Consider the following 17,098-nt stretch of genomic DNA (forward strand, 5'->3'; position numbering starts at 1 on the left):
TACAACGGTTAGTGGTACCCAAACCTTATCGGCGGAAGGTACTGGATTTGGCCCACGGACATATAATGGGGGGACATCTGGGGGTACAGAAAACCACAGAAAGGATATTGCATTGCTTTGTGTGGCCTGGAATACATTGTGATGTGCGTAACTATTGTGAGTCCTGTCCAGAGTGCAAAATCGCGGCCCCTAAATCTCAGTTCCGTAGCCCTTTGGTACCCCTTCCTATCATCGGGGCCCCTTTTGAGAGAATTGGGATGGATTTGGTTGGGCCCCTTCCCCGATCCGCACGTGGGCACCAACATATCCTCGTCATCGTGGACTATGCCACTCGTTACCCGGAAGCCGTCCCTTTGCGTAACACAGCTACCAAGACGATCGCCAAGGAATTGGTACAAGTGTTTAGTCGGGTGGGAATTCCAAAACAGATACTCACCGACCAGGGGACTCCCTTTATGTCGAGGGTAATGAAGGAGCTCTGCAGGCTCTTACAAATAGACCCGTTGCGTACGTCTGTCTATCACCCTCAAACAGATGGCCTGGTTGAGCGCTTCAACAAAACCTTAAAACAGATGCTCCGGAAGGCGATAGACAAAGATGGGAAGAACTGGGATTACTTGTTACCCTATTTGCTGTTTGCCATTAGGGAAGTTCCCCAGTCTTCCACAGGATTTTCGCCTTTCGAACTGTTGTACGCCCGTCGTCCCCGGGGACTGCTGGACGTCGCAAAAGAAACCTGGGAAGGTCAAGTCACTCCCTTTAAAACGGTGATCGACCATGTAACACAAATGCAGGATCGTATTGCCGCTGTCATGCCCATTGTTAGGGACCATATGTTACAGGCCCAGGGAGCCCAGAGGCAAAGTTATGATAGAGGCGCTAAGGTCCGTACATTTGCACCCGGCGATAGGGTGTTGGTCCTAATCCCTACGGTGGATAGTTAATTCCTGGCGAAATGGCAGGGCCCGTTTGAGGTCCGAGAAAGAGTTGGTGAAGTGAACTATAAAGTGTACCAGCCGGGTAAGAGAAAACCGGAACAGATTTATCATGTAAATCTGATAAAATCCTGGAAAGACCGCTCTGCCCTAACGGCGGATCTGCCCCGTCCGGTTTGTTCACCTACTGTACCAGAGGTGCAGGTTGCTGAGACTCTCTCAGAACGACAAAAATCTGAGGTTAAGCAATTTTTGTTACAGAACCGACAGTTCTTCTCCGAAAAACCTGGCCGGACGAAGTTGGTGAAACATGAGATTGTCACAGAGCCTGGCGTCACTGTTCATGTGAAGCCCTACCAGATTCCGGAAGCCCGCCGTGAAGCCGTCTCCCGGGAAGTGATGGCAATGTTGGACTTAGGAGTCATTGAGGAGTCACACAGGCCTGGTCCAGTCCAATTGTGTTGATACCTAAACCGGATGGCTCCATCCGGTTTTGTAATGACTTTAGGAAACTGAATGCAGTTTCTAAATTTGATGCGTACCCTATGCCCCGGGTCGATGAGTTGATCGACCGGCTTGGTAAAGCCCGATACATTACGACCCTGGATTTAACAAAGGGGTACTGGCAGATTCCTCTGGCCGAGGCGGCCAGAGAGAAGACGGCATTTGCTACACCGGAAGGTCTGTTCCAGTATGTCTATATGCCGTTTGGACTTCACGGAGCTCCCGCAACGTTCCAGAGATTGATGGATCGAGTCTTGAGGCCTCACAGACAGTACGCTTCTGCCTACCTGGATGACATCGTAATTTACAGCATGGACTGGGAAACTCATCTACAGAAGGTACAAGCCGTGATTGATGACCTGCGAGATGCAGGTTTAACGGCAAACCCCAAGAAATGCCACATCGGGCTTGAAGAAGCCCGATACTTGGGCTACGTGATTGGCCGAGGAGTGGTTAAACCCCAGATCGACAAAATACAGGCAATTCAGGGCTGGCCACAACCAGTGAACAAGAAACAAGTGCAGGCTTTCCTGGGGATTGCCGGCTATTATCGCCGGTTCATACCCAATTTTGCAGCCATGGCTACTCCCTTGACGGATCTTACCAAGGGGAAGGGTTCCGTCATGGTAAAATGGACCTCAGCTGCTGAAGAGGCCTTCCACAGCCTGAAACGGGCTTTGTGCTCTCAGCCCGTACTAGTGACTCCTGATTTCAGCAGCGAGTTTGTGGTACAAACTGATGCCTCTGATACTGGTGTCGGAGCTGTACTTTCCCAAGTGAGGGACGGAGTCGAACACCCGGTCCTCTATCTCAGTCGGAAACTGAATGTACATGAGCAGAGGTATGCGGTGGTTGAAAAAGAGTGCCTAGCCATTAAATGGGCTCTCGACTCCCTCAAGTATTACTTGGCTGGTAGGAAGTTTAGGCTGGTCACAGACCATGCCCCTCTCAAGTGGATGCACCTCCACAAGGACCGTAATAGTCGGGTAACCCGGTGGTTCCTTGCCCTGCAGGCTTACTCTTTTACGGTGGAGCACCGACCTGGGGTGCAGATGGGGAACGCCGATGCCCTATCCCGAGTGCACTGTTTCAAAAGTGTTCTTGCTCGACCGGAGTGGTCTGAGCAAGGGGGGGGGATATGTAAGACTCATGCTGGTGTGGTAGATGGAGGCAAGTATATCTCGCCCAGGTGTTTGTCCTATGTGAATTAGGCCACTCAGTATCTTCAGGGTGCTAATGGGTTAATGATTGCAGGAATAAAAGATGACCAGCTGGGTGTTTCCAGTCTCTGCCTGGGGCACACAGATTGCCTGCCTGTGTGAGACAAACGTGAGTGAAGAGCTCTGCTCAAGATCTGTATGATGTTAGCTGGGTGGGAGAAGCCCCCCCAGTTGTTGAGATAGCAACGTGTTTGTTTAGTTAGTGCCGGACAGGCTAGGGTTTATTTTTATGTTTTGTTTTTTGTGTTGCTTTCACGTTAATAAATCTGACCTGAGGTCAGCCTGCTCAGAAACCTGCTGTACGCCTCAGATTCAATGCACAAACCACGTGTCCTTTGACCCCAGCAAAGGCGATCCCAGAGTGTTTTGTCACATACATCATTCAAATATTGTGAACAAAGTGTAGTTGCGGTACTTCTACGCTCATAAAAGCACTGCACACAGTGCAAAATCTGCCAAAAGTTACAAGCAGACTCATCCATACATCCTTGAAGGCACCAACTGTAGTGCCTCATTCATATATTAAGAAAGTGTTGTTGTGGTACATATACACTCATAAAGGCTCTGCACACAATGCAAAGCCAGAAAAAAATATAAGGATGGTCATCCATAGATCCTTAAATGCAACAACTGAAGGGCCTAATTGAAATGTTGAAGATTTAACAAATACTTTGTGTGCTGCTGTCATCTGGTGGTGTGGAAAAATTGAGGCAAATCGAGGCTTTGTTCATTTCTATCAGAGTGAGCGTGTCAGCGTTTTCTATTGACAGCCCAAAGCGCCTTCCCTCGCGGCACTAAAAACCCACTCGAACAAGATGCTAGAGGTAGGGCAGCACAACACCTCCAAGGCATTGAGGTACAGCTCATGTCAAGTGTCCAGCTTTGAGATGCAATAGTTGAAGGTCACAGAGAAACTAGGGAGAATACTGGTTTGGTTGACCAGGTATTTCTCGACCATCTTTAAAAACTTGTCAAAGATGGGGATTTTTTCAACATACAGCTCTGGCATTAATTAAATTATGAGACCACCACATCAAAACCCTGCCATGGGCAGCCCAATCTCCAGACTTGAGCTCCATTAAAAACCTCTGGAATGTAATCAAGAGGATGATGGATGGTCACAATCCATCAAACAAAGAAGAACTGCTTAAATTTTTGCACCAGGAGCAGTGTGAAAGACTGGTGGAAAGCATGCCAAGATGCATGAAAGCTGTGATTAAAAATCATGGTTATTCCACAAAATATTGATTTCTGAACTCTTCCAGAGTTAAAACATTAGTATTGTCGTTTCTAAATGATAATGAACTTGTTTTCTTTGCATTATTTGAGGTCTGAAAGCACTGGTTATTTTTTTTAATTTTGACGATTTCTCCTTTTCAGAAAAAAAAACCAAAATGTATTGCTTGGAAATTCGGAGACATGTTGTCAGAAATTTATAGAATAAAAGAACAATTTACATTTTACTCAAAAATATATCTATGAAGAGAAAAATCAGACAAACTGAACATTTTGCAGTGGTCTCTTAATTTTTGCTAGAGCTGTATTTTCCATAATGGCCTTCTGGTATAGCAGCATTTGCTATTATGACGTCATTGCCACTAACAATCTTTGTGGAGTCCTAAAAGTCTTGGAGAACAGCACAAGTCAGACATCCATGCCCACTTTTAAGTTTTTATGTGTGTAGATTGACCAGAAAACTGACAGGAGTGTTGGAGCTGGTATTCAACAATTGGCCTCTGATGCTCACAAAACCTTGCCAGCATGTGGAGTTCCAGCACAGCCATTATCACACACAACCATGCCTGGTTGGCGCTTCAGTGACGAGAGCCATCGATCTGTCTGTTGTACTATTCCTTTCAATAACTCTGCAGTGGTGTGTGCTTTGTCTCTTAGACGCATAAGCTTCAGCAGAACCTTTTGCCACCTTGCTGAGGCAGTTCTGCAAAACTTCTGTCTGATGTGTACAACGTGTTTTGAGTTAACACATTGAAGATGGAGGAAGAGGAGGAAGGGGTGCAGGAACTGGTGTAGGAGGTGGAGGAAACTCTGATAGAAATAGGGCCAGTATTCTTTTGTGTAAGCAGAACATGTGCCGTGCCAGGGTTGAACTCAGTCCCGGCCTTCACAATGTTAACCCAGTGTGCCATCAGGGTAATGTAGCATCCTGGGCCATAAGCATTTGTCCATGTGTCGGTCGTTAAATGGACAATCCCAGTAAGTGTTTTGGTAAAGGCACGGGTGATGTTCCTGGAACGAGCAGGTGCAAGGCAGGGAGGCCACACCGGGAAATATATTGGTGGGTGGGGACTGAGTGCCGAGGTACAGCTGTCGCCATTGACAGTGGATTGGCAAGCATCTAGTACAGAGCAAGAGGCAGTGATGTCACCTGCTGGCATCAATTGTGGATACAGGTGTTTGCGCCACCGAATCAGGTGCTCAGATGACATGTGCCTGACCATGCTGGTGGTGGTTAGGATCTTAGTGGTCAGGCCCCTGCTGATCTTGGCATGACACAGGTTGCAAAAGACAATTTTTTTCTCAGATCTCTATTTAAAGAAATTCCAGACTGAGAAACACCTAACTCTTTGACAGAGATATTCATGATTGTCTGTGCTCTATGGAATAGTTGCGCACCTTCTCCATTTGGTTACCTCACTGCTTCTTCCTGCCTGTTTCAGTGCTGTCAATCCCTCCCCCTCAGCGATGCTGGCCTTAATCTGCCTGCCAGTTTCCCTGCCAGTGACTTCATCATCCACCACCTCGTCTTCCATCGCTGCTCCCTGGTCCTCCTGACTCTTTAGCTTAACAACAACCTGACTTTTTGGCAACTGTGTCTCAACATCATCATCTACCTCCTTAGACAAAGTTTGCCATTTCCCACTATCATCTTCTTGTAACTGAGGCTGCTTTAAGTTTTGTGTATCACTAAACAGCATGTCCTCGGACATGCAAGATAAGAAGACACAATCAAGAAATAATTATGTAAAGAGCTCCCCAGTGTGTCCTAGTGTGGGATAACTGGTCTCCTGGGACTCAACATGGCAGGAGGGAGGAGGATCAGGGTGAGGATAAAGTGATCCAGACTCTTGTCTGGTAAGACTGGACGATGTGGAAGACTGGGCAGTGTTGGCATGAATGCTGGAATAATTATCTGCTATCCAACCAACCAACCACTTATTGGCACTGGTGTGGCTTCAGAAGTGGTGTCTCGTGCCTCCCTGCAAAGTGGGACAAGAAGCTATGTTTCTTGGATGAGCATGTTGCTTGTGCAGTCACACCTGCCCCACATCCTTGCCGTCTGCGTGCACCATCTTCAGAACTTCCACTTCCTTGTCCCTTACTGCATGGCTTACTCATGTTCTAATTGCTAGGTCTCTAGTAACCAAGGTTCCTTGATCAATTGAAACAAAGTTTTTTTTAATAAAAAGCAGGCCAAGCGTTTTCTTTAACCCCTTAGTGACAAAGCCAAATTTTTTAAATCTGACCAGTGTCAATTTATGTGGTAATAACTCTGGAACGCTTCAACAAATCCCAGTGATTTTTAGATTGTTTTTTCGAGACACATTATACTTTATGATAATGGTAAATTTAGGTTGATATGTTTTGTGTTTATTTATAAAAAATATCAGAAATTTGAGAAAAATGTTACAAAATTAGCAATTTTCAAACTTTGATTGATTATCCCTTTAATCCAGGTAGTCCTACCACAGCAAAACATTAATAAATAACATTTCCCTCATATCTGCTTTACATCAGCATCATTTATAAAATGTTCTTTTATTTTGTTTGCATTTTAGGAGGTTTAAAAATGTAGCAGTAATTTTTCATTTTTTCAAGGAAATTTACAAAATTTATTTTTTACAAACTTATCCATGTTTGAAGTGACTTTAGGGGTACCATATATTGGGAAACCCCCAAAAGTGATACCATTTTAGAAACAGCACCCCCTGACATATTGAAAACTGCAGTCGGGTAGTTTATTAACCCTTCAGGTGCCTTTCAGGAATTAATGCAAAATGGCATGACAGAAATGAAAATGTGTATTTTTACCACCTAAATGCCTCTAACTTCTTAACAGGTTACAACAGCCGTCAGACTCTAAGGCCACTATTTGGTCGTGAATTGCTATGGCAAACATCAGGACCACACAATCATGATCTGAGGGCACCAATTGGGATAAAGAGGAAGCCCTCACACTCTGTTAACCATTTATATTGATGTAGTCACTATTGACAGCAGCATCTAAAGGGTTAAACAGATTTGGACGGTGCAAACACTGATCGTGGCTGATGCAGCAAGTTGTCAGCTATAGTGTACAGCCGACAGCTGATGGATTGTCACCTGTATGGGCACGCTATTCTCTTATATCTCAGGTCAGTTAAAAGACGTATTGGCGGTCATTAAGGGGTTAAATTTCAACTACTGTGATTTCACAAAAAGCAGGTTACACTGCATGGATGGCAATAGTCAATTTTTTAAACAAAAAAAATTGGCCAAATCTTGCAAGCCAAGTGTTTTTTTTTTTATTTCAAACCACCATAAGTGGAAGTGCATTGAACAGCAGGGTGGATTGCTGCGGAGGGGAAAAAAAAACTCTTTAAATCTTCTGCTTAGCGAATATGAACGAGCTGAGTGTGACCGGAGCGTATGTGCGAACGGCGGTAAGTGTGTGACTTGTGATTCAGTGACTTTGGATTCAGGGAGTTTCCAAGGGAGGAATTATTGAATCACTATCTGCATTTTATTAATACTTTGTATTTATTTGTATTTAACTTTTCTGTCTGGTGTAATCCCAATTAGGAAATGCGCTCCACTATTGTTAATGCCATCCAGTGCACATCTTGCCACATGTATGCAATCCTTGATCAGCCGGTCAAGGGTGCATACTGCTGTGCGAGATGTGAGCACGTTGTGCATTTGAAAAACCAGATTCTGACTCTAAATGTGCAGCTGGCAACACTGAGATCCATAGACAATATGGAGAGGAGTCTTCTGCTCACGGAGCAGACGCTCAATGGGACAGATGAGGGGGGGGATGGTAGGATGGAGCTGCAGGACAGTGAAGCAGCAAGCTGGGTGACAGTTAGAAAGCAGGGTAGAGGGAAGAGTGCCAGGGAGGCTAGTCCTGATCTGGCACACCCCCAAATATTTGCTAAGTTGGCGGATGAGAGGAGTGCCAGTACAGGGGTAGCACTGCTGTAGCCAGGCATGTCCTCTGAAAGCCGGAGGAGTGCCTGCTCCAGTAAGGAGGGAAATAGGAGCGCAGGGCAGGCCAGACAGGTGCTGGTAGTGGGCGACTCAATTATTAGGGGAACAGATAGGGCAATCTGTCACAAAGACAGGGATCGTCGAACGGTGTGCTGCCTACCTGGCGCTCGAGTCCGACACATCGCTGATCGGGTGGACAGATTACTGGGAGGGGCTGGGGAGGACCCTGCGGTCATGGTGCACATTGGCACAAATGACAAAGTTAGAGGTAGGTGTATAGTCCTTAAAGATGATTTCAGGGAATTAGGCTGCAAGCTGAAAGCAAGGACATCCAACGTGGTATTTTCCTAAATACTGCCTGTACCACGTGCCACGCCAGAGAGGCAACAGAAAATTAGGTAGGTCAATAAGTGGCTCAAGAATTGGTGTAGGAAGGAGGGGTTTGGGTTCCTGCAGAACTGGGCCGACTTCTCAGTTGGCTAAAGGCTCTACGCTAGGGACAGGCTGCACCTCAATGGGGAAGGTGCAGCGGTGCTGGGGGAGAAAATGGCTAGAAGGTTGGAGGAGTGTTTAAACTAGGGATTGGGGGGAGGGTGATCATTTTATAGGAGGGGAAGATAGTGCAGATAGAGACCTGGGCACAGATAAGGAAGTTGGGGGTGGCGGTGGCATGGGGGGTGGGGTTAGAACAGTTAATAATTTAAGAAAGAATAGAGGTACAGAGAGGAACATCAAGTGAATGTATACTAATGCCAGAAGCCTCGCCAACAAAATGGACGAATTAGAATTAATGTTGTTGGAGCATAATTATGACATGGTGGGGATATCTGAAATATGGCTGGATGAGAGCCATGACTGGGCTGTTAACTTGCAGGGCTATAGCCTGTTCAGAAATGACCGTAAAGATAAGCGAGGGGGTGGGGTGTGTCTATATGTAAAATCGTCCTTAAAACCCATCCGACGTGATAATATAGGTGAATTTAATGAAAATGTAGAATCCCTGTGGGTGGAGATAAGGGGAGGGGGAAAAATAATAAATTACTGATAGGGGTTTGTTATAAATCTCCAAAAATAATGGAAGCAATGGAGAATATCCTCGTAAAGCAAATAGATGAAGCTGCGACTCAAGGAGAAGTCATTATTATGGGGGACTTCAACTACCCTGAAATAGATTGGGGAACAGAAACCTGCAGTTCCAGCAAAGGTAATCGGTTTTTGACAACTATGAGAGACAATTACCTTTCACAACTGGTTCAGGACCCAACAATAAGGGGCGCACTGCTAGACCTAATAGTACGGCGGCGTCTAAAAATCACTAAAATTGACAAATCTCTAGGCCCGGATGGGATACACCCTCGAGTACTGCAGGAATTAAGTACAGTCATTGATAGACCATTATTTTTAATCTTTAAAGCCTCCATAATAACATGGTCTGTATCACAGGACTGGCGTATAGCAAATGTGGTGCCAATATTCAAGAAGGGGAAAAAAACTGTACTTGGAAATTATAGGCCAGTAAGCTTAACCTCTACTGTGGGTAAAATCCTGGAGGGCATTCTAAGGGATGCTATACTGGAGTAAGAGGAATAACCTCATGACCCAGGATCAGCACGGGTTTACTAGGGACCATTCATGTCAGACTAATCTGATCAATTTCTATAAAGGGGTAAGTTCTGGACTGGACCAAGGGATCCCAATGGACGTAGTGTATATGGACTTTTCAAAAGCTTTTGATATGGTGCCACACAAAAGGTTGATACATAAAATGAGAATAATGGGGATAGGGGAAAATATGTGTAAGTGGGTTAAGAGCTGGCTCAGGGATAGGAAACAAATGGTGGTTATTAATGGAGCACACTTGGACTGGGTCACGGCTAGCAGTGGGGTACCACAGGGGTCAGTATTGGGCCCTCTTCTTTTTAACATATTTATTAATGACCTTGTAGGGGGCATTCAGAGTAGAATTGCAGATGACACTAAACTCTGCAGGGTAATCAATACAGAGGAGGACAATTTTATGTTACAGGATGATTTATGTAAACTAGAAGCTTGGGCTGATAAATGGCAAATGAGCTTTAATGGGGATAAATGTAAGGTCATGCACTTGGGCAGAAGTAATAAGATGTATAACTATGTGCTTAATTGTAAAACACTGGGCAAAACGGTCAATGAAAAAGACCTGGGAGTATAGGTGGATGACAAACTCATATTCAGTGGCCAGTGTCAGGCAGCTGCTACAAAGGCAAATAAAATAATGGGATGCATTAAAAGAGGCATAGATGCTCATGAGGAGAATATAATTTTACCTCTATACAAGTCACTAGTTCGACCACACTTAGAATACTGTGCACAGTTCTGGTCTCCGGTGTATAAGAAAGACATAGCTGAACTGGAGCGGGTGCAGAGAAGAGCGACCAAGGTTATTAGAGGACTGGGGGGTCTGCAATACCAAGATAGGTTATTACACTTGGGGCTATTTAGTTTGGAAAAACGAAGGCTAAGGGGTGATCTTATTTTAATATATAAATATATGAGGGGACAGTACAAAGACCTTTCTGATGATCTTTTTAATCATAGACCTGAGACAGGGACAAGGGGGCATCCTCTACATCTGGAGGAAAGAAGGTTTAGGCATAATAACAGATGCGAATTCTTTACTGTAAGAGCAGGGAGACTATGGAACTCTCTGCCGTATGATGTTGTAATGAGTGATTCATTACTAAAATTTAAGAGTTGACTGGATGCCTTTCTTGAAAAGTATAATGTTACAGGTTACATATACTGTACTATATTCCTTGATAGGGCGTTGATCCAGGAAACTAGTCTGATTGCCGTATGTGGAGTCGGTAGGGAATTTTTTTCCCCAATGTGGAGCTTACTCTTTGCCACATGGTTTTTTTTTGCCTTCCTCTGGATCAACATGTTAGGGCATGTTAAGTTAGGCTGTGGGTTGGACTAGATGGCCTTAAAGTCTTCCTTCAACCTTAATAACTATTTTACTATGTTACAATAATTTCACAAAAGCAGATTAAACTGTATGGATGACAATAGTCAATTTTTGGAGCAAAACAAGTGTTCACCTGTAGCAGGCCAAGCAGTTGTGTTGGATTTCAAACCAATGTAATTTCACACAAAGTACGTTAAATGGTATGGATGACAAAAGTCAATTTTTGGAACAAAAAATGTGGTCACTTGTAGCAGGTCAAGAATTTTTTTAAAATTTCAAACCACTATAATTTTACACAAAGTGCGGTATTTTAAATGGTATGGATGACAATAGTTAATTTTTGGAACGCAATTGGATGCTTTAGACAACAGTAGATTCCAACTTTGTGGGAATAGTTTGAGGAAATCCCTTTCTGTTCTCCATGACTGTGCCCAGTGCACAAAGTAAGGTCCACAAAGACATGATTGGGTGAGTTTGAGGTGGAAGACGTTGACTGGCCTACACTTGACCTCAACCCCATCTTTTGGTATGAACTATAACAGAGACTGCAATCCATGTCCTTTCTTCTCACATAAGTAGCTGACTCCACAAATGCACTTTTGGGTCAATGGGCAAAAATTATCACACAAACGCCAAAATCTTGTAAAAAATCTTACCAGTAGATTACAAGCTGTTATTGCTGCAATGTGGAGACCAATTCCTAATTGATGCTTATGGGTCTAGAATGGGCTTTCATAACAGCTCCAGTAGTTGTAATATGGAGGTATCCCAATACTTTTGTCTGTATGTTTTGTGTACTAAGGCATTTAAGCCACAAAAAGAGGTATTCAAGGGAAGTTGCTGAAAAATTAAGTATTTGTGCATCTGACAGCTGACCAACTGGTAGGTGAACAGACATCATGCTCTCCACAATATCCAACAAGCACCATGTGCTTGTCTTCTCTTTACATTTAACGTGTAATAGCAAATGAAGAGTTATAGAACGTGTGGAGTTATGAACTGTAAAATGATTTTTGGAATATCTCGACAGGAGTTGCATACACCATCTGGTTCAATGTTGCCACCTGCTTGTTTGTATAATAATTAATAGTGATAATTAAAGTGTCTTATGATTGTAATTGAAATAAATGTTTGATAAAATGGCAACATTCTGAGGATTCAATGCAATGTATTAATAATGGAATATAAAGGACCTGTATATAACTAGATAGGTGTTTGGCAAACTCTGCTCCATATACTAGCTACTGATAAAAGGGGAGCTATGAGCCTTTCCCTCAAGGTACACAATTGAGAAACATCTGTAATGTGCAGGGGCAGACATAGCACTGGAGCAATGTGTGCAGCCGCAAAGGGAGCCAAGGAGTAAAGGGGAAACTACGACCTCGAAATCATCAAACAGCTCCTGTCGTAGACCGAATTATTGGACTTGCCCTTTTCTGCTTACGTCTGCTGCTGGTATAGTGATTTCATTAGGATGCACTGATCCCATTACTTACATAATCAATCTCCTCTTCTTCCTCTTCTTTATCTTTGCGATTGTTCATCTTGGGGAAAACATCTTTCATGATCTGAGAAGCTTTTGCAGACGTGTCATGGTATTCTCCAGATGAACAAGTCACTTTGCTGGGTGCCTTGTGATTTGTATGTAGCCCAGGGTGATCTGGGATATCTTGAGAGCCCTTATTGTCTAGAGACATTGCCCTCCTGTGCTTTAGACTGGATGATCTTCTGGAATGGATTCTCTCTCTATGGTCCTCTCCCCGAGAAAGTAAAGACTCATGTTCTGCTGTACTTGGTCTTGGTTTTATACTGGGTCGACGGCCTAAACTGTTCCAACTAGACCTACGGCTTCCCCATCCGCCAGTTCTGTTCCAATGAGTTGGGCGAGTTCCTGCCTGCAAACCATAATACCAAAAATGTGATAGTTAATCTTTCATGTCATCAATCATTTAAATGCTAAACATTTTGTGTCTATAGAAATGATTGAAAACTATATAGCTTAAGAAATATATGTCTCTCTTTGCCATATATTGACAAGTTAATATCCAGATATTTTTTTGTTTAACATTTTGAAGAGCACAGCCCATAAAGCAAGAATCTGTTCAGATTTGTTCCCTGACAATACAAGTCAATGACAAGTGTTGTTTATATGGTTACACAAAAAAGTTGTACTATTAGGCTAGGGTCACATCAGTGTATATTCTCTCGTCTGAGAGAATCAGGACAATTATGCAAATTAAACTTCGATAAAACTCTTCTCCATTGTGTCAGTCTATCAAAATCGGACTCACCCAGATGACATCCCTGTGCAGTCTAATGTTTTCAACGAACTCACTGACTTGCATGGCCAAGTTTGTTCCAAATATTGGATCCAACTTGGGCATACTGTGACTTTTTTCCTTGGCCCGGCTCGGTTCAAGGAAAAAAATCTAACATAGAATAACATTGGTCTGAATGTGATCCCGTGTTTTTGCACTTAGACCAAAAATACAGTCATGTGCACGAGACCTTATATCTACTATATAATTGTCTAAGGGTCACTTCCGTCTGTTTGTCTGTCTGTCTTTCTGTCTGTCTGTCACGGATATTCATTGGTCGCGGCCTCTGTCTGTCATGGAATCCAAGTCGCTGATTGGTCGTGGCAAAACGCCCACGACCATTGCCACGACCAATCAGCGACGGGTGCAGTCCGGCGGCAACATGGCCGCTCCTTCCTCCCCGCAGTCAGTGCCAGCTCCGTACTCCCCTCCAGTCAGTGCTCACACAGGGTTAATGGCAGCGCTAATGGACCGTGGTGTAACGCACTCCATTAACGCTGCTATTAACCCTGTGTGACCAACTTTTTTACTATTGAGGCTGCCTATGCAGCCTCAATAGTAAAAAGATCTAATGTTAAAAATAATGAAAAAAAAAACATGATATACTCACCTTCCGCTGCCTTTCCCGCTCCTCGCGACGCTCCGGTAACCGCTCCATGCAAGCGGCAGGTTCCGGTGGCAAGGATAGTATGCAACAAGGACCTGCCATGACGTCACGGTCATGTGACCGCGACGTCATCACAGGTCCTGCGCTACCAACCCTGGGACCGGAAGCTGCCGAGGGCACTGCACACAGGCAACATGACTACAAGGGCTCCCACGGAAGGTGAGTATATGTTTATTTTTTATTTTTTAACCTGTGACATACGTGACTGGGCAATATACTATGTGGCTGGGCAATATACTAAGTGACTGGGCAATATACTACCTGGCTGGGCAATATACTACGTGGATATGCATATTCTAGAATACCCGATGCGTTAGAATCGGGCTAACATCTAGTTGTAAATAATTTGCTACTTTTTCTTCAATTTTTCAAGTTTTGGAAGAAAGTTTGGAGGGTTAGCTTTAAACTCACTAAAAAAGAGCAAAGACCCAGAGACATGACAAGTAGCAAAAACAAGTTTCCTTATCAACAGTGACCAGCCATATAAATACAAGAGAAAACCTCATTATGAAAAAAAACTCTTTATTCTTAAAGAGAATTTGTCACGTTGCACATGTAGTACGATCTGTGGACAAAACAACGAGAAGCGGAGTAGAATGATATATAGATTTATTGGAAAATATTCTGAATAATTTCATTTTTTTCATTAGAATCCCTGATGTTTGTAGGTAAATTAGTCCAGTGGGCGGTGCTACTAGTGACTGACAGCTATCACTGCAGGGACAATACAGGGAACACTGTCAATCACTGATAGGCATGCCCACTGGACTCATAGGGACACAAACATCAGGGATTTTAATGAATAAAATACCAGTTTTGCTGAAACTTTTCCCTCAAAATACTGTACAGGTCAAAGTTTGGACACACCTTCTCATTTAAAGATTTTTCTGTATTTTCATGACTATTAAAATTGTACATTCACACTGAAGGCATCAAAACTAGAGTTGAGCGACCTTGACCTTTTTAGAGTCGAGCCGGGTTTTGCGAAACCCGACTATGTCCAAAGTCGGGTCGAGTGAAATCGGCCGATTATGACGTAAAGTCGGGATCGACCGAAACACGAAACCCAATGCAAGTCAATGGGGCAGCATAGTCGGCAGTGAGTGGGGGCCAGGAAAACACCTAGAGTGGCCATTTTAATGTCAAAACCATCCATTCTTCTTAATGAAGCTTGTCAAGCGTAATTTACCTTATAATAATTGGAAGGCATTTGAAATTGGGGGTCATTTGGCTAAAGTTGTGGGGGGTAGGGCTGGTTCAAGTAATTAGTGGGCCCAGGAAATCTGGACCACGTCACGGCAGTGGAGCAGGGAGAGGTAAGTATTTCAACTTTGCAAGTGCTGTGAACCTGAGCAAGCAGGGGGGGCCCACTCGTTGGCATTGGCACTGGCACAGGGCCCCTCAAAGTACAGCGGTGTGTTTGCACGGCGGGGGCGCCTCCCACCGGCAGCAACACTTTTGCGTACTATGAGAGGCCCTGTGCCAGTGACGTCGCCAACTAGTATTCCTCCCCCCACCTGATGAAGGAACCTGCACTTTCATCTGCACCTTCCTCTTTGTCCCCGTGTAAGGTGGTATGGTATGCGGGAAGAGCAACCTGACTTTCAGCAGGGTCACAATGTTGTTGTGTAGCGTGCACGGGGAATGTTGCGTTATGGGTCAATGTACCAGCAGACTCATCTATCACTGGCTGGGCAATGGGCACGATGAAGTGGAAACACAGATATAGGCCCAAAGAAGAAAGTGGGCTAAATGCAGTTCAAAATTGGTAACACAGGAATAACCAGGGGGCATTGCAGTGGAGGACAACTGGAATGAGAGGCTGACACAGAGAGTAGGGCCAAATCAGTAAGTAGTCGAAATGCAGTTCAAAATTGGCAACCGTAGTAAACAGGCGGCACAGCTTTGTTCAGTGGAGGAGAACAGCAAGGAGTGGCAGACACCGATAGTAGGCCCCAAACCAACTAGTACGCCAAATGCAGTTGTTCCATTTAACCACAATTTAATGAGAGCCTGAAGATAGAAGCTCAGGAAAGGCAACCTGGGGAACACCTTGGAGTGTAACACACCATCTCTCTCCACCCCATACCCATTTTGTATGGCCTAATGCAGTGTACTTTTCTACAACTACTAAACGAGAGTCGGAAGACCGAAGCAATGGCAAGGAAACCTGGGGAACACCTTAGAGTGTAACACACCCTCTCTCTACACCCCATACCCAATTTGAAGGTCTAATGCAGTGTAGTTTCCAAGAACTACTAAACGAGAGCCGGAAGATCGAAGCTCAGGAAAGGCAACCTGGGGAACACCTTGGAGTGTAACACACCCTCTCGCTACACCCCATACCCAATTTGAAGGCCTAATGCAGCGTAGTTTCCAACAACTACTAAACGAGAGCCGGAAGATCGAAGCTCAGGAAAGGCAACCTGGGGAACACCTTGGAGTGGAACACACCATCTCTCTACACCCCATACCCAATTTGAAGGCCTAATGCAGAGTAGTTTCCAAGAACTACTAAACGAGAGCCGGAAGATCGAAGCTCAGGAAAGGCAACCTGGGGAACACCTTGGAGTGTAACACAACGTCTCTCTACACGACGGAAGGGCTGATTCTTAGGAAGGAAGGCTGTTGGAAATAAGCATTGCGCGTCCGAGGGTGATTATATTCTTATTAGGTATATACTCACCCTCGGACGCGCCCTGCTTCTTTATTTGGAATGAATGTTTATTTGCAATGTGGTGTTGACTTTCTCTATTATTTTGGTAATTAATGATTTTATTATTTTCATTATTTTGCATCTTCTCGGCAATAATATAAAGAAGACGCGACAGGACAACACTCGGTGGATGCCATATGTGTGTTTTCAATTTAAAAAAACTTTCAGTTAACTACTTGCAGGAGAAAGTAATTGTAGCTGGTGGCCATTTTTAGTACTGTACCAGATTTTAGTTGTGTGTTTGTTTTTAATGTTAAAATGTCTGCATTTGATATCTCACCAGTATTTTCTTTTTTATAAGCAAAATACTTATTTTTATATTTTCTGATGTTGGTTCCAGGGGTACACGGCCAGCAGTGCCCTGGTCAGTGTAGTAGTAGTTGAAAGAATGGACCGCAGACAGGCATCGAAGGCCTAAAATAATAACACATGGCTGTAGGCAATTTTAAATTGGTTCCAGGGGTACACGGACAGCAGTGGTGTGGTCAGTGGAGGCCTAGTGGAAGGAGTGACCGCAGACAGGCATCGAAGGCCTAAAATAATAACACATGGCTGTAGGCAATTTTAAATTGGTTCCAGGGGT

At 44.2% G+C, this 17,098-nt stretch overlaps 1 protein-coding gene across 1 annotated transcript in view; it reads right to left on the reverse strand.

Moving 5' to 3' along the window:
• The window catches only part of CACNA1I (calcium voltage-gated channel subunit alpha1 I), a 459,676-nt gene that overhangs the window by 208,071 nt on the left and 234,507 nt on the right, over positions 1 to 17,098 (reverse strand). Inside the window, exons 14-15 of the mRNA XM_069737599.1 lie at positions 12,311 to 12,709; positions 5,311 to 5,598 (exon numbers count right to left, since the gene is read on the reverse strand). Of these exons, the coding sequence (XP_069593700.1) occupies positions 5,311 to 5,598; positions 12,311 to 12,709 (687 nt within the window). The remainder of the gene's footprint in view (positions 1 to 5,310; positions 5,599 to 12,310; positions 12,710 to 17,098) is intronic.

Source organism: Ranitomeya imitator, chromosome 8 (assembly GCF_032444005.1).
Source record: "Ranitomeya imitator isolate aRanImi1 chromosome 8, aRanImi1.pri, whole genome shotgun sequence".
Classification (NCBI taxonomy): Eukaryota; Metazoa; Chordata; class Amphibia; order Anura; family Dendrobatidae; genus Ranitomeya; species Ranitomeya imitator.